The sequence below is a fragment of the Equus asinus genome, chromosome 9, assembly GCF_041296235.1.
Source record: "Equus asinus isolate D_3611 breed Donkey chromosome 9, EquAss-T2T_v2, whole genome shotgun sequence".
NCBI classification, from domain to species: domain Eukaryota; kingdom Metazoa; phylum Chordata; class Mammalia; order Perissodactyla; family Equidae; genus Equus; species Equus asinus.
The window spans coordinates 25,122,336-25,140,525 of record NC_091798.1 but is presented as its reverse complement, the minus strand read 5'-3'; the positions used below and the strand labels follow the sequence as shown (position 1 = coordinate 25,140,525).

Sequence of the window (18,190 nt, the reverse complement as noted above, 5' to 3'; positions counted from 1 at the left end):
ACTTTTGTCTGTAGTCAAAGATAAGGATTCACTTTCATTCTTCTGCATGTGGATAGCTAGTTTTCCCAGCATCATTTATTAAAGAGACTATCCTTTCCCCATTGTGTATTCTTGGCACCCTTATCAAAAATAAGTTGATTGTATATGTGCAGGTTTATTTTTGGGCTCTCTTCTGTTCCATTGGTCTGTGCATCTGTTTTTATGCCAGTACTGTATTGTTTTGATTACTATAGCTTCTGTAGTATAGTTTGAATAAGGAAGTATGATGCTTCCAGCTTTGTTCTTTTGTCTCAGGATTGCTTTGGCTATTCATCATCTTTTATGATTAAATACGAATTTTAGGATTGTTCTATTTCTGTGAAAAATGCCATTGGAATTTTGATAGAAATTTTGTTGAATCTGTAGATTGCTTTTGGTAGTATGGAGATTTTAACAATATTAATTCTTCCCAACCATGAACATGGGATATCTTTCTACTTATTTGTGTCTTTTTCAGTTTCTTTCATCAATGTTTTAAGTTTTTCAGTGTACAGATCTTTCATCTCCTTGGTTAAGTTTATTTCTATTTATTTTATTCTTTTTGATGCTATTGTAAACGGGATTCTTTTCTTAATTCCTTTCTTGATGGTTTGTTGTTAGTGTATATAAACTCAACTGATATTTGTATATTGATTTTCTATACTGCAACTTTACTGAATTTGTTAGTTCCAACAATTTTTTCTTGGAATCTTTAGGGTTTTATGTATATAAGATCATGTTATCTTCAAACAGAAAATTTAACTTCTTCTTTTCCAGCTTGGTTATTTTTTATTTCTTTTTCTTGCATAATTGCTCTGGCTAGGACTTTCAGTAGCGTATTTAATAAAAGTAGGCACTCTTGTCTTGTTCCTGAAAAGCGGGAAGTTTTCACTGGTGAGTGTGATGTTGGCTGTAGGCTTGTCTTATATGGCTTTATTATGTGACGGTACATCCCTTTTTACCTAATTTTGGGGAGTTTTTACCATGAAAACATGTTGAATTTTCATCAAATGCTTTTTCTGAATCTACTGACATGATCACATGGTTTTTATCCTTCATTCTGTTAATATGGTATATCACATTCATTGATTTGTGTATGTTTAACCATCTCTGTATCTCAGGGATGAATCCTGCTTGATCACAGTGTATGACCCTATTAATGTGCTGTTGAGTTCGGTTTGCTAATACTATGTTGAGGATTTTTGCCTCTGTGTTTATCAGGGACATTGGCCTGTAAGTTTCTTTTCTTGTAGTGTCCTTATCTGGCTTTGGTATGAGGGTAATGCTGGCCTTGTAAAATGAGTTTGGAAGTGTTTCCTTCTCTTCAATTTTCTGGAAGAGTTTGAGGATTGGCATTCATTCTTCTTTAAATGTTTGGTAGAATTCACTTGTAAAGCCATCTTGTCCTGGGCTTTTGTGTGTTGGAGGTTTTTGATTACTGCTTCAATCTCCTTACTGGTAATTACTCTGTTCAGATTTTCTTTCTTCAATATGCAGTCTTGGTAGGTTGTATGTTTCTAGGAATTTATCCATTTCTTCTAGGTTATCCAATTTGTTGCACACAATTGTTCAAAGTAGTCTCTTATCCTTCCTATTTCTGTGATATCAGGTGTAGTGACTCCTCTGATTTATAATTTTATTTATTTGAGTCCTCTCTCTTTTTTCTTTTTTAGTCTGGGTGAAGGTTTGTCAATTTCTTTTTATCTTTTCAAAAAACACAACTCTTAGTTTTGTTGCTCTTTTCGATTGTTTTCTGGTCTCTATTTCATTTATTTTTGTTCTAATCTTCATTATTTCCTTCCCTCTGCTAACTTTGGGCTTGATTTCTTCTTCTTTTTCTACTCCCTTGAGATGTAAAGTTAGGTTGTTTATTTCAAATCTTTTTTTTTCCTAATGTAGGCATTTATCACTAGAAACTCTCCTCTTAGAACTGCTTCATTGCATTCCATAAGTTTTAGTATGTTGTGTATCTAGTTCTGTTTGTTTCAAGATACTTTTTGTTTTTCTTTATTTATTTCTTCTTTGAGCCATTGGTTTATTAGGAGTGTGTTTAATTTCCACATATTTGTGAATTTTTCAGCTTTTATCCTTTACCGATTACTAGTTTCATGCCATTGTGATAGTTGATAGATTTCAGAAAAGATAGTTGATATGATTTCAATCTTCTTCAATTTATTAAGACTTTTTTTGTGGCCCAGTGTATGATCTATCCAGGAGAATGCTCCATGAGCACAGGAGAAGAATGTGTATTCTGCTGCCGTTGGATGGAACATGCTATATATATAGTCTTTTAGATCCATTTGGTCTATAATGTTACTCAAAACCACAATTTCCTTGTTGATTTTCTGTCTGCATGATTTATCCATTGTTGAACATAAGGTATTGAAGTTCCCTGCTCTTACTGTATTGCTGTCTATTTCCCCCTTCAGTTCTGTTAATATTAGCTTTATATATTTAGGTGCTCCTATGTTGGGTGCATATATATTTATAACTGTTATATGTTGTTGATAAATAGACCTCTTTATCATTATATAGTAACGTTCTTTGTCTCCTCTGACAGATTTTCACTGAAAGTCTGTTTTGTCTGATAAAAGTATAGCCACTCCTGCTATCTTTGTTTATGTTTGCATGGAATATCTTTTTCTATCCCTTCAATTTCAGCCTATGTGTGTCCTTACAGCGAAATTGAGTCACCTGTAGGCAGCATATTGTTGGATCTCATTTTTCTATCTATTCAGCCACTCTGTGTCTTCTGATTGAGGAATTTAATTCATGTGCATTTAAACTGATTATCGATAGGTTAGTTGTTTTCTTACTATTTTGTGGTTTCTTTGTCCTTTTCTTCCTGTATTGTTTTGTGATTTGTTGATTTTTTTTGGTAATGGTATGCTTTGATTCCTCTCTTTAGCTATTGTGTATCTAGTAGAGGTGTTTTCTCTCTGGTTACCACAAAGCTTACATAAAGCATCTTGCAGTTATAACGGTCTGTTTTAAGCTGATAACTACTTAACTTTAATTGCATACAAAATCACTCTATACTTGTACTTCCCCCCCCCCCATTTTATGCTTTTGATGCCACACTTCACATTTTTTATGTTGTTTATCCATTAACAAATTCTTGTAGCTGTAGTTATTTTTAATACTTTTGTCTTTTAGCTTTGAAACCAGAATTAAAAGGGATTTACAGACCACCAACACAGTATTAGAATATTCTGAATTTGACTATATATTTATCTTTACTAGTGATTTTTATACTTTCATTTTTCATGTTCTTACTTAGCATCCTTTCGTTTCAATTTGAAGAACTCCATTTATCATTTCTTGTAAAGCAGGTCTAGTGGTGATAAACTCCCTCAGCATTTGTTTGTCTGGTAATGTCAGAATATTTTTTATTACTAGCAATGTTCATTATTAGTAAAACACTGTAACCGTAAAATAGTAGCTATTATGTGGCAGACACTGTGCTGTATGTAAATGAATTTCTTCTAAAAATCAAATAATTTGAAATATATAGTATTGAATTTTCTCTTCTTAGTAGCTTTTGATTTTTTTGGTGTAGAATTACTTAGGTTTGGAGTTGAATTTTGAGGCTTGGCTTTGGTTTCAAGCAGCACTTCTCATTCAGGGGGCTTGTAATTAGCTTGGAATTCCTGCATCCAACAGTTGTATTTTGTACCATTGAGCACTGATATGATTGTAAAAATAAAGATGAGTGATGCTATCATTTCTCAAGCACAGGTCTTAATTATTTCTGCCCAGTATAGAGTGCCTATCATGGAGTCTGGCCCATTTTTATTCATCAATAAATTTTATTTCCAAATAAAAATGTGATATATCACAAGTTTTACTTTCAACAAGCTGTAATACAATGAGAAATTATGGACCAGAACAAATTTCGGAAGCATTGATCAAAGTTTTGTGCTGAAAAGGAGAGAATGAATGTTTACCAACTATGCAACTATACCAGGATTTTCTTTACATTGTTTAACTAATTTCTTTTAAAAAGATGTATTTGCAATGTCTTTCATTACTAGTCACATTAGATTATCAAACATGTCAGTTCCTTCTCAAAATAAGGACTTCGCTTGAGAATCCTTCATTATGTTCCATGCATATATTTGAATTTCCAAAACAGAAAATGACTTCAGCTTAGACACTGTGTCTGGCCAATGGAGATATTCTTAAAACTGTGGGTCATTGATTTGTCACTGAGCCAAACTTCCTGATCTAGATTCCCTCCACAAAAAAGTCTCTTCAAAGTCAAGCAGATAATTTTGCCCTTGGCCATTGGAAAGCAGGAACAGATTTGCTCTGTCTGTTTTGAAGAGACAGAGCAAGGCAAGAGTCATTTCCCATCAGGTATTATTTGTGAAATGAACCCTTAAATGAAAGACTGGCGTAATGTTACTGTTCTTATTGTCTACCATTAGTTTAACTCTAATTCAACTGTTTTGGCTTGCAAAGAGTAAATATTTTTTCCATCCTCTGATTAAATATTGCCTCATAATATTTCTTAAAGAACCTTCCCTGGGCAAGATTATGAATATGTCTTGTGTGCCCTATCATCCGTAGCTCACTTGGGGCTTTTGTCTGCCTACTACTTTTTCTCAATTCCTTAATGAGCCTCCACAATCCATGTGGTGCAGATGGAGCTGATTCCTTCCCTTTAGTCTCCAGGGTTGTCATATGAGCCAAATATGGCCAATAGGAGGATCTCCTCCTCCTGCTCATAGGGATTTGTTCAGGGATAAGCACGTGCCTCAAGCTGGGCCGTCTAGAGTCCTTCCTGGAGAAGATCTCTTATTTTCCCTGTGAAAGTGAGCTTGAGACCACCTGCGGATGTCCTACTCCCCAATGGAGAGAGCACAACTGAGAATGAAGCCAAGAAAAGCCTCGAGGAGAAGAGAAAGATAGAGTCTTGATTGTATTTTACCTGCTAAAGTCATCCCATGTTAAGATCCACCACTTGGGGTTTCAGTTATATGATTTAGGAACCCCCCTCTTTTTTTCCCTTAGGCTAATTTGGATGAGTTCTGACCACTGTAATCAAAAGGGCCCTAAATAATCCCTCTTTTCAGGTCTGAACAGTGCTTCTGTATGACCCCACAGTATTTTCTCAACTTAGTCTGCCCTCCCAAGTGAGTGAGTGGCACAGCAAACCCTCTTCCCTGTAATCATAGCTGTCCTACCTTATACCTCAGAGCTTAAGTGCTTTGCTAAGCCCTTGAATTGGTAATTTCTCACAAAGTCTTTTAGATAAATATGTGAATGACATAGAGAACTCAGGATACAATACATGTATTTTAACATGTAAGAAAGAAGAAACGAAGTCTGAAGACTCAAGATAAAGAAAGTGGGATTATATGCATGCTCTTGTACTTGGGTTAAAAAATAACTGCATTTACTTTAAAAATCGCTATTGCACCCTCCCTATGAGCTAGGCATCGTGCAAGGAACTAGGATACGGTGGTGAGCAAGCAGCCCTGGTTTCTGCCCTCTTGGAGGGTATTCATTTTCTATCAGGAAAGATTGACATGAATAAGATAAAAATACAAATAAATACATAACCACATCTACAATAAGTGCTAGTCTTGGGGCACATATAACAGGGAGTGTTCATTCCGGCGGTTCGGGGACAACTGAATTGTAGAGGAAGTGATAATGGAGTATAAATTTGAAGGTTGAATAGGTGTTAAACAGATGAAAACAGGAGAGTGAGAGTAACTTCCACAAAAAAGAAAAATCTTTCCAGAAAGAGAGAACAGCTTTTTTTGAAGATTCTCAAGTGGAAAGATACATGATTTCTTTGAAGAACTGGAAGAAGGGAGAGTGGTGACAGATGAGACTGCAGAGGTAGACAAGGGACCAGATCAAGCCAGGCCTTTCAAGCAGTGGCGAGGGTTGCTGTCTTTCCTTTTCAGGCAACGGTGAGCCACTTAAGGATTTTAGTTCACAGAGGGACACAATTAGGTTTATGTTTTAAAAGTTTAAGTTATCGCTGTAACTTAATGATTCTTAAGTCTGTCTCATATTAGAATCATCTGGAGGGGGACTCAAAACAAAATACTGTTACCTGCTTCTTATCCTAGTCTAATAGAAGCAAAATATCTGAGGTGGGCCCCTGGATCTAGTCATTTTAAAAGCTCCCTCTGGATGAGTCTAACATAAAACTGAGCTTAAGAATCACAGATGTGAACCATGTAGGAGATGTAGCTTAACAAGGGCACCTGTGATGCAGAGGCGCTCCAAGCTGCCTTCTCAGAATGACTGAAGCTTAGCGCCCAAACCTAGTATGATCATGAATTGCATGAATAGAAGTAGACTTCCTAAATAAGAGAGGGAGTTGTTCCTCTGCCCACAAATTAGACCCAGCACACCTGAAAAGTTTGTTCACCTCTCAGCACCAAATTTTTTAAGAGGAAATTAGCCAAACTAAAACATTCCTAGAAGAAATCAAACCAGATAAAAGGCATCTAAGCCATGAAGAGGAGAAATGACCCAATGGTACGAGATACGTTTAAATCGTGGTCAAAATAATTCTTAAGGAAGGATGATTTAGGACCCCTATTTTCAAGTAAGTCAAAGTGTGTGATTTATTCAAAGGATAAATATGAGGGCCAACTACATACAATCCTTGATGTTGGAAAAATGGCAGGAGATGGTGTGGACAAAAACCCTGGTCCTCATGGAGCTTATATTCTACTATAGAATGAAGTTTTCTTGTTCGCATGATCCTTAAGGTCGAAATTTTTAACTGACTTTTATGATTAGCAGCTATAGAGTCTGTATGTGTTTATTTTAGTTGTTAATTTTAGAACATTAAAAGTAGAAATCTCTGGGGCTGACCTGGTTGCATAGTGGTTAAGTTCATGCACTCTGCTTTGGCAGCCTGGGGTTCGCAGGTTCAGTTCCCTGGTGCAGACCTAACGCTGCTTGTCAAGCCAAGCTGTGTCAGTGTTCCACATAGAGTGGAGGAAGATTGGCACAGATGTTAGCTCAGTGACAACCTTCCTCAAGCAAAAAGAGGAAGATTGGCAACAGATGTTAGCTTAGGGCCAATCTTCCTCACACACACACATGAAAAAGCAGAAATCTCTGAAAAGCAAAGAGGTGGAAGAATTCCACTGGAGTGGCCATTGTGGAAGAAATTCAGAATCTAATGGCAAGGATTAAAAGGTATAACAGGAGAGCTTTTAATTAACAGGACACTGATGAGTTATCTAGCCTAGCAATCTCTAGAGTCCTTTACAAAACTGAAAACCAAATATTACAGCAATAAATAAAAGCAGTGCTTGCACAGTTTGAGCAGTTACTGTGTGCCATACACTTTGCTAAGTGCTTTATTATGCATTACGTCACATAAGACTTATAACACTCATCACACAGATGAGGAAAATGAAACAGTTATCAGACTATAATTTTTAAGTTAAAAGCATGATTCCTATAAATATAAAGTGACAATACTTCCAAGATTTTATTTGACTCATTAACAAGGGAACGAGAATGATGGTAAGACCAGTTCCAAGGAGGAGCTCCTAGTTCATAGGCGCCTTAATAAAGCAATGTTAGGACAAGATTGCCAGATTTACATGCAAAACTGGTTCATGTCTTATATGGCAATAAAACATCACATTTGTGATCATTTTTTTCTACTGGAGAGAATTTGTGTCTTTAAGAAATAGAAGTCTCCAAGGTAACATGCAACTTGACTAAATTTGGCACCTTTATTCAGTAGTAAACAGTGAATGGAACAAAGCACATTTCCCTTCAGTAATTCTTGAGAGGGCCTGTTAAATAATTGCCACATGTGATTGTGAAAGAGCATGACTACCTTTGGCCTTATTTTCAAGTTTTGGATAATTTTTCCTAACATTACAAGAGTTAAGTAACTTTTCAGGATTTTCTAGCTAGTAGTAATGAAGCTGGGTCTCAGACTGAGGTCTCTCTACACATACACTGAAATGAGCCGTGAGGCAAGTATTTGGGGAGATTTTGGGGCTGCATCGTTTGGACCATATCACCATCGTTCTGTATTTCTGTAAGTCTGAGAATGGTTTTTCAGTTGTTTTATGTTTGTTTGCTTTTTTAATTGATTGCTAAAATGTTTGTAAACCACTCAAAATTAACTTCTGCTACTCTTTTGTTTCCCCAAGAGTACCTGGGCCCACTAAACGTGATTATTAAGTAGTGAGTGCTTCGTCAACTGCTCGCTACTATTGGCCCCAGGACAAAGGTTCTGGAACCCCAAGTAGAAATCTGATTCTTTAGAATTTGTTGTTTCTGCAGTAATATTTCTTCCTCAATCTATAGGACTTTATTTTGTTTTTGTTGTTGTTATTAATTTAGGATGTTGAAGATATCAAATGTGGGATTTGCAGTTGTTAACGGTCTCCTTCTTTTAGAATGGTAATCTTTCTTGAGGAGCTCAGGTTTGGAGAGGAAGTCCAGTCGTCTGCAAATGGCGCTTTGTTCAGCCTCGTGTAACTGACTGCAGATTTGGTCTCACTGTGTTCCTTTCCCGTGAGTTAATCTTGAGGAAAGACTCCAATGTTATATTAGGGAATAAGTGAAAAGTAGCCATATAGTTGGCTGAGTGTTCCTACAAGGCATTAGGACACTTGCCTGTGTTTAAGATGATAGGCCCCTGTTACATCAAGGTAAGATGGCAGAAAACATAATTAGCCAATCAAACAGTTTAGGAACTCAAGCTAGACGTGAGAATGCAATTTTGCTTTTAGGTAAGAGAAAGGGTCTGGGTTTTGCTCCATTAAAAGAAAACTAAACTGAAATTTATTTATAGGCCCTGTAGTAAACGCTTTACACGGATTATCTCACTGAATCCTCAACAACTCCATGAGGTAGATTCTATTAATGTCTCCATTTTACAGATGAGGAAACTGAGGTCCAGAGAATATAAGCAAGCTGACCAGGATTCACAGCCAGTAAGCAACAGAACTAAGATTAGACCAAGGGCAACTGATTACAAGCCTGCTTTTGTGAAGGTTAGATGATATCGCCTTTCCCAAATGATGCTGGATAGAGAAAGCACATGGAAAATTACAAACAAATCCAGTTTTCTAGTCTTACCTCTGGCGTTAACTGTCTTTGCAACACTGGACGAGTCATTGCAGCTGTCTGGGCCTCCATTTCTCTGTATAAAATGAAAGGTAGAAACGATTTAGATTGGATGGTCTCTGGGGTTCCTTCCAACTCTGAAGTTCTCTGAATCTGTATTAATTGCATCCTGACCTTAGAGGTGCACATGCTCCCCTTCCCCAACACACATATGCACAGTGCTTCCCAAGGCAAAAATCTAATCCTGCTCAGAGTGCCCATTGTGATTTGATGCTAAACTCAAGACCCCACCAAATCCTATTATTTACAGCATCCCCTCAGGAATACACAACACTTTAAAATCTGGCAAGCCTGTCCTTTAAAATAAATTGCTAATGGGGTGTGACTTTAGGAAGTAAAATATTAATACCAAAAAAGAAAAAAGAAAAAACTCAAAACAAATGAGGCTCTTTTTAAATCATCTCTTTTCTACAATGTTACCTTGACAACTTAGCTTTGGCTCTTTAGATGTGGGGTTTTCATTGTGGGAGAAGAGGGCTGTCCTCTTTGTATCTTTAGAGATTTCCTCTTGTTTTATGGAAAGAAGAAATGTCAAAGGTAGGCCACCAAATCCAGCAGAATGTACACAGGACATTTTGATGGAGTGTCATCCAGAAATAATCACAGGTGCACAGAATTAGGACACATTCTGATTAAATGCACATTCCTTTCTCCTTTCTATTTCCTATAACCATAACACACATTTCAAAAGCTTCTAAAATGTTACATTTTTGGACCAGCACCGTTACAGAGCAGAGAGCAACAAAAGTGCCTGAAAAATAATTGCATTATTTTTAGTTGCAGCAGGATAGATGCACACCTCGGGATGAGGGAACAACTCTGAAGTACTGAGCCAGTTTGGAAATGCTAAAAATATTGTTCCCCCTCCAGAAATTGAAACTCTGAGCAAAGACTGAGGCAACAGCAGGTAGGAAGATCAAATTAGAATTCACATCTCTTTGCTGTAATAGGCTCGTTATCAGGACTGGCGAGAGCTCAGGGGGCTAACAGGGATCAGCTGGCAACTGCATGTGGATGGAGCAGGTTAACAAGGGGCAGTGTTGAGCAGAAGAAAGAGAAGACATCGCCAGCATCTAGCACCAGAGAGCAGAGCCCGGAGAATGGCTGAAAACTCCGAACTGGTTCTAGAAGCGGTTTCCTTTGTGGTTGTGAGTACGAGCCCAGCAGACGCCATAGGCGCTGTTGCAGGGGAGCGAGTCTGTGCTTGACACACGTGTTTCCCATTGATAGCTGGAGACAGCCCAGTAGCTCTGAGTTGGCCTGACAAAGCCGTATTGAAGTACAGACAGAGTACGGTTTCAAAGCAGTCAGAAAAAGAACGGGAATGCTGTTCAGGAAATTCTTCAGGCATGGGCAGGGACTTGGCTGCAATTCTACAGTTGGAAAATCTGACTGGGGCAGCTTCTGAACACAGGCTGGGCCTGCTCCCACTCGGCCGCCGAGCGGCCGCCTCCTTCAGAGCCTCTCAGCACACTCCGGGATTGTGGGCGATTTTCATCAGCCGCTTTGTGAAGCAGACAAGAGAGGTAGGGTGCTGTGAAGTTCTTGCATTTCCACGCTTCTCTTCACTCTCTAAGCCTGCTGTTTGTTTGCAAGTACTCTGAGCTTTCTGTGTGTATGTGTGAACAAGTTAGAACTCCATCACTTAAACATTTGGTGTGGAGTTGGAATCTTTTCTTTCCCCAAGCCCCTTTGAGATCTGATTTCAGCAAGGCAGAGACACTTGTGAAAGTTAGGATTTAGCTGGCAACACGATTGTGAAAAAGGAAAGTATGTGAATGCTTATACTGTCACTCTGCTCCAACCTTCTGTAACTTTTCTGCATAGAAGGACAGTTCATTGGCAGGAAAGATAATTTTGGATGAAATTATCTGTGCTCTTTGCTTCATGAGAGTTTTGAGAGGCACATTTTTAGCAGAAAATGGCTCTCATTTTAGGAGGGCATCAGAGTTTGTAGTTTCTATTTTGGATTACACTTTCAGAGTGTAGGAGCAGAAATGTGTGTATGAGTTCCTGGCATCTTTTATTATTATATGGGATTTTGACTGTCATTAAAGAGCCTACTGATATATTTGCCTAGAAATACTCTAGATCAACATTTGTAATTCTGTTTCTACAATAATTTTCAATTTTTCTGAGTTGAAGAAGTCACTGGCAATTTTACTCTCACAAAATAGTTCTGTATTTTATGAAATACAAACAACTAAGGAGTAACAGAAAATGGCAGTTTTCTCAAAATGATTGTTGAAAGACAGAGACATGATGGTGTGAATTTTATTTCATTGATCAATTGATTTTATTTTATAGTTTACTGAAGAGTGCTTTTTTAAAAAATTCAAATTTTAAATAATTCTTCCTATACATATCAGCTATAATGCAATGTAGATTTTTACCCCCCTTAGAAGGATATATCTTATTCTATGCTTAGCATTTAGAAAATACACAATACAATGTAATTGCATTTAAGAAACTAGTTCAACTCAGAAAGAGCTGGACTAAATCTTGCTACAGCTTTGTGATTACTGGCAGAACAAACAATGACAGCAATGGTGTTTTCCAAAAAGGGCTCGGCCAAGAGTCTGTTTGGGGAAATAGATGAATGAATGGATTCTTGGATATTTGTAGAATAGCATAAGAGTGGCTAGACCTCTCAGGGTGGACCTCTATAAAAACAGGTATGTGTTTACTTCAGTGCTAAAAATCTTTCAACAAATCATTAATGGTAGAGAGTAAGGTTAATGGGAGAATGAAGAGTGGAGGGCTGGAGTTTTTCATATCTTTCTCTGTGTAAGATCTAGGATGAGTGGGCAGACATTGTGTCCTATTGGTGGAAAGTCAGGACTTTCAGCCAGCAATTTTATTTTCTCTATAGTTTTGCACTTGGAGGAGGAAATTGGGAAATGGCTGGCAGCAGGATTTCATATTCTAAGACAGGGCTCACAAATATTGTCTTCATCAACCTCATGTTTGTGTTGGGTTCGGAGGGGAGGGTTTGGGAACTGAAGGATGTGAGACAAGAAAGGGAGGGCAGCTGGAAATCAGGAGAAACAGTGGCTACACTTTTTTTCATAAGCGCCTACTGAGTGAACAAAATGCCAAGACAGATTAGGAACCAACGTGAACCCTAGCCAAGCCCACTGCCAGTGAAAAAGGAGACTCAAGTGAGCTCTAACGTCATCCTCCTCTAAATTTAGTGCTCATCAAGCGTTGAGAAGAACAGGCATGAAATAGCAACTCTCGGTTGCAGGATTAGGAACAGCAGTGTCTAAAACTTGGAAGAAACTCTATACTTTCCTTCTTTTAGAAGTAAAGGAGCAAAAATCAAGCTCCCTTGGCATTTTAAAAGGAAAAAAATGATGGAGAGTAGACTCTATCCTGGATGGAAGAAATCCAGGGCAGAGGTGCAGGCAACGAGGAGAGAGGAGGGGCCACACCAAAAACTGGGCAGCGAGGACAGAGGGAAGAGATCTGCGCACAGGAATGAAACCACATTCTAGAAGCTGTGAAAACCAGCAGGCGCTGATTTGTTTGACTTGAAGTGTGTGGATAAACCGTGGCTTCAAAAAGGAGAGTTGTTTTACCCTCTTCGAAATAGGAGACCCCATGGTCAGTCTGCCCTCCTGTGCCTTCTGGAAGCAATCAGAAAGCACATTTTGTAAGAATGGCATCACCCGAGGGTTCATATTTCTTAAGCAAGGAGGAGGCAGGCTCTTAAGGCCTTATTTTTAACCCGTATTTGCTCCGTCCTAAGATACTCCTGCTGGAGGTGTTGAGTGAAGGGACCAGGTGGAGTTGGGCGAATGATCACAGTGAGGAAAACTTGTCCAAGGCCATGCCCGTGGAAACTTTATTATTAAGACAAACTTCTGAAAGGGAATATAAAATGTTTTATATACTTTATTTTAATAAATGAGTTTCTTTAATTTTAACTATTTATTTAAAAAACCATCTCCAAGAGCATGTACCACATTGTTGGTGAAAGTGTTTAATATTGGTTTCATATGATAAGGAAGTTAATAGAATCATGGATGTGACCATGTGGAAGGGATTTGGACCATACCGTAGTTCAGAATTTCTTGAGTTTGAGTAATACAGAGACTCCTTTTAACAGGAGGGGAAAAAAAGATCCATGCCTCCATAGTTGATTTAATTATTTTTATTATACTGTTCTTTAAATATGTACAAATGAAAAAGACCCACCTAGATATTATCTCTCCATTTTAATCATTGTTGGACAGTTATAACACTAAAACAAATTTATGAATTAAATACAAAGAAAACTACGTAACAGTAATATCCAGATTATCAACTTTGGTTTCTTACATAGAAAATTTTACTGGAATTTAAGAAGGCTTACACCGTGGACAAGAACATGAACATGACAGGTATCTAGAGATTATTTTGTTTTTGACACACTCATACTCCTGTATCCTGAATGGACGGTTAATTCTTCCATGACTTTTTCTCTTCAGATCTACTTTCACTTGTATGGCATGATGTCATTTGACCTGCACCCTGGAAGGAATGTGCCATTGTGTGTTATGTCATACTCTCTTCCTTTCTCATTATTCATGACAAAATGGAATCGTTTGTTGCCAACATGATTGTACACTGAAAACAAATGCAGGCACCAAAACTGTGTGGTAGTGGCTGTTGGTTATGAATTGGATCTACATTTTCTTTTTGTTGTATATATATGTTTTTATTTTTTATTTTATTTTATTTTTTTTTGCTGAGAAAAATTTGCCCTGAGCTAACATCTGTTGCCAATCTCCTGCTCGTTTTTTTCTCCTCCCCAAAGCCCCAGCACATAGTTGTATATTCTAGTTATAAGGCCTTCTATGTGAGCTGCCACCACAGCATGGCTACTGACAGACAAGTTGTATGGTTGTGTGCCCGGGAACCAAACCTAGGCCGCCGATGTGGAGCACCCCAAACGTTAACCACTAAGCCATCAGGGCTGGCTCTGGATCTGCATTTTCTAGGACAGAATTTGCATAAGTAAAATATACATGTAAAAATAAAGTGAAAGAAAAACACGAAAACAAAGTTGCTAGAAAACTCTCAGATGCCTGAGAAGATCTGAGGAGCCCTGATGCATTGCTTATCCCGGCCAGTTCTGGTTCCATGGAAAGAACTCCTTCAGGAATCTGGGGAGGAACAGTCATGGAAACACACCATCTGCATTTCTAATGGAGTCCAGTTACCCTTGTTTGTTTCAAATATTGGGGTTTTGCAAGAGATTTCATTTGAAAAGAGTTTTAATAGTGTATCAGTGAAGACTGCATGTGGCTGCAAGTAATAGAAACCCTGCTCACAGAAATCTAAATGTGTAAGGGCTTACTTTTTGCACATATATATGTAGACCACACCTACACAGTCCAGGATGGTTGTAGCAACTGAGCAATGCCCACAAGGACCAATGCTTCCTTTGTGCTCCACCATCCTCAGCGCTTGAGCTCAACTCCCTGTGCTCATCTCCGTGTGTTGTGTTCAAGTCAGGGCAAAGGTGGCAGGACATGAAAGGGAAAAACTATTTTTCTTCAGGAACCTTTGCTCCTTTAATCACAGAGGGATCCCCTCGCATGTAGACTTCCCCTCATGTCTCAGAATACACAGCCAGAACAGGGTTGTGTGCCGACTGGCCCCATGGACTGACATTACCGTGATAGGTTTAGTCCGATCAGCTTTCATCCTCTGGTGTGGAGTAGGAGCCCACGGGTTCAGATCAGGAGCTGTCTACCTGATCAGGAGTGTGTCAGTGTTCTATTAGCAGCAAAGAGCAGGGAGGATGTCTGTGGGCTAGGCATGGACAGTTTGGGCCACAGATGCTTGACCTTTTTTTTAAAAAAAAATGAATAAACACATTTGAAAAACACTGCTCTAATAATCCATTTCTTCCATTTTAAAGAGGTGGACACTGAGACTAAAAATGTGTTACCTGCCTGAGGAACACAGGCAGTCCGAGACAACAGCTGGGCTTCTTGTCCCTTGGCTCTGAGTCTGGTGTGGACCACGTGGTGTATGTATTGCCCAGTAATGACAGCTGAGTGAGACTTCAGAAGCCGTGCTAGAGAAAGGAATATCATGATGGAATCTTGGTATTAGAAGGTCTTTCAGAAATCACCTGGGTCCATGGTTTCTCAAAACCTCCTTAATCAAAGTTTCTGAGATTAGAGTTGGGGAGTCTTTATATTTTTAAAATCTCTGAGTGGTGGAAGCCAGCCAGACTCTGGTCCACAGAACTGCGTTTGTTTAGCACTGCCGTGGCTAAATCATTACCCACTGCAGGAATGCCATTTATAGCGTTGGTGACAGATCTCAGCCAGATGTGATGGCAATGCCCTCGGTGATGGAGAACCTCACAATCTGCGAGGCACCTTGGGGAGTTGTTTCTCATCTCATGGCTCCTCAGAGTGAGTCAAATTTGTGTCTCTGTACTTGGTAACCCATGGCCATTGTCATAGTCTCTTAAGCCACACTTGAGGATGGTGGTGGTACTTGGTGCAGAAGTGAGGTGAAGAGAGGGGGTAAAGGTAGAGGTGGTCAGAAATCTTGGGATAGGTCTTGATGCCACTAATAGCTGGATCTCAGTTTTCCCATCTGTAAAATGGGATCAGATGTCTCTAAAGTGTTTTCCCTTTCTCACAATCTATGAGTTTTGTAATTCTAAAGCTCTCCCTTTTCTTTATGAATGTCTTAGTCTTCCTTTCCCAAGGCTGGGCATCTTGAATTGTTTCATCTCTCCCTTGTCTTTTCCTGCGTTACTCTCTTCACTCTTCTCTGAACATATTCCAGTTAACCTCCTCCAGACAAAAATATGGCTTCCTGAACTCAATTCCAGTCATCTGACGGGTGTGTCTTCTATGAACAGGACACTACACATCTATTCACCAACCGAAGGGGAAAGGGTGATTGTAACGGGCAAGAAGAACAGTAAGAATGAAGAATGGAAGGCGGAGTGATCTTGTAGCAGAAGGAGAGTGATTATATTGTGAAGTGAGCCCAGGCTCTGAGGAAGGCAGACCTGGACTGTGATCCTGGCTCTGTGACCTTGGACACGTTACATCATCTCCACATGCCACAATTTTATCATCCTTAAAATGGACATAATAGTATCTACCTGTTGTGAGATTGTGCATACAATGCACTTAGCACGGTGCCTTGCACACAGTAAGGACTTAAGTATTTTAGCTATATACGCTTAATATTAACTGAGAAAGCATGAGGCGGACTGACAGAGAATGAAATAGGCAAATCAAGATGAAGAGTTGAGACAATCAGCAGAGAGAGAATGTTTTACACTGAGTTATCCAGGTTACTGCTTCAATGTTGCCCAAATTTCTCTGCAGATTCTGCTGTCCTCTTTCTTTCACCTTTATTGCCCACTGAAAGGTGATCATCTCCATTATTGTTTCAAATTCCTGTTGCCGAGTGTAACTTCCTTATATAAAGAAAGCCATGTCAGCTGTGGCCCCTGGCCTGCCTGTCAGACAAGTCAGCAGGACACAGGGAGGGACGTGTCACCATGGTTCACTAAGTGTATAAATCCTGTGAGATTGGTTTGCTGAGAAATCTTTGCTGGTGGTTGCCCTAATAGAGCTCCGGGTGTGTGAGTGGATGTGGAAGCAATGGCTTTATTCTTCCTTTTAACGGATAATGCAATGGTACCGATTAAAGCAAGCACAGCTTCCTGATAAAAACTATATTGCCAGGGATTAGAAACACCCTCCTTGTTCAGACCACTTTCCCTTGCTGGGGTGATAGGATCAGACTCTCTTGTGAGCTCTCTGACTTCCAAAGAATATATTTCTGAATTCCTAGAAACCCTGTAGTTATTTGCCAGGGTTAATATAGTCATCCACTGAAACTGCTCTCATTGAGCTCAGAGTAAATAAATATCAGGGTGAGCTCCTTTCTCCAAGCAAATCATTCGACACCGCCCTGTTGGCCCAACTCTGACTGGGGCTGTGGTACTCAGGGCGTATTCAATGAAAGAGAACTGCAGAAAGGCACAGCATTTTCATTCTTCTCCTGTTCTTATCTATAGTTGTCTTCTCTCTCGTTCTATACTCTTTCTAGCTCTTTCCCTCTATTGTTTTATTCTGTTTCATCTTCTGTTGCCAGTTTCTTTCCTCTATCATGTACGCAGTGTGTGTTTACCAGGGTCATTGGCTTCCCTCAGTGGCCGGGAGTGTTGATAAGAGACTAGAGTCTGGACAGCATAACTTTTACCATATAAAGACAAACTCCTAAAGTTGACTGTGATCTTCAAAGGGTTGTGGCCTCACTTCTGTCACTAATGAATCTAATCTTGGTGTTTCCCAGGCTGAGGATATAAACAGCGGGTCACAAACTGGCAATCTGAGGGCTGGCCTATAGGCACATTCTACTTACGAAGTGTTTTTTAAAAATTGAGTTATTTACAATGCATTTAAACGTACTGAGATATTGTATATGAATCTAGATATCTAGAAAAAGCTGGAGATGGGCATCCCTGGTCTGATTTCACACGGTGTGGCTGTTGGTGGGATCTGGGAAGCTCCTGTTCCTTTGAGAGGACGTATGTCTGCTGCATTCATTGACTGCACCTTCCTGATCTGTAGGTATTTACATTAGCAAGCTCTCAATAGGGTTTCTCATCTGAACCTCAGACTATAGAAAATGATTCGAGTGACCATTTTTTCCATTTTCAAGTGTGGCACATGTAGTACCATTCTAGATACGTAAGAGAGAGGTGAAGACATTATGAGTTAATTCTCTCAGAAGACACTGTTGAGATGGGCTAAGTATCTATTGAGAAGCAATGCAGTAGGACAGCATGATAGCCACAGGTCTCAAAGGTAGACATTCCTTGATTAACCACCTCATGAGACTGTACATAAGATTACCAATTTTAGATGTGATAGAAATCAGAACAGTCACTGCCTCTGGGGATGGGGGTTGATTAGGAAGGAGCATGAGGAAAGTTTCTAAGGTGATGGCAACATTCCCTATCTTGACTGAATATTGTTTACACAGATGTACAAATTTGTAA

General features: G+C 39.1%; 1 protein-coding gene across 3 annotated transcripts in view; it reads left to right on the top strand.

Moving 5' to 3' along the window:
- SGCD (sarcoglycan delta) overlaps positions 1–18,190 on the top strand; it is an 894,446-nt gene that overhangs the window by 512,913 nt on the left and 363,343 nt on the right. The window contains exon 1 of one of the 3 annotated variants that reach the window (XM_014842696.3): positions 10,142–10,679. The exons of the other annotated variants lie outside the window; for them this stretch is intronic. Within the exon in view, the coding sequence (XP_014698182.1) occupies positions 10,503–10,679 (177 nt within the window). The 5' untranslated portion in view covers positions 10,142–10,502. Of the gene's footprint in view, positions 1–10,141; positions 10,680–18,190 lie in introns of those variants that run through there. 3 annotated transcript variants of the gene reach the window in all.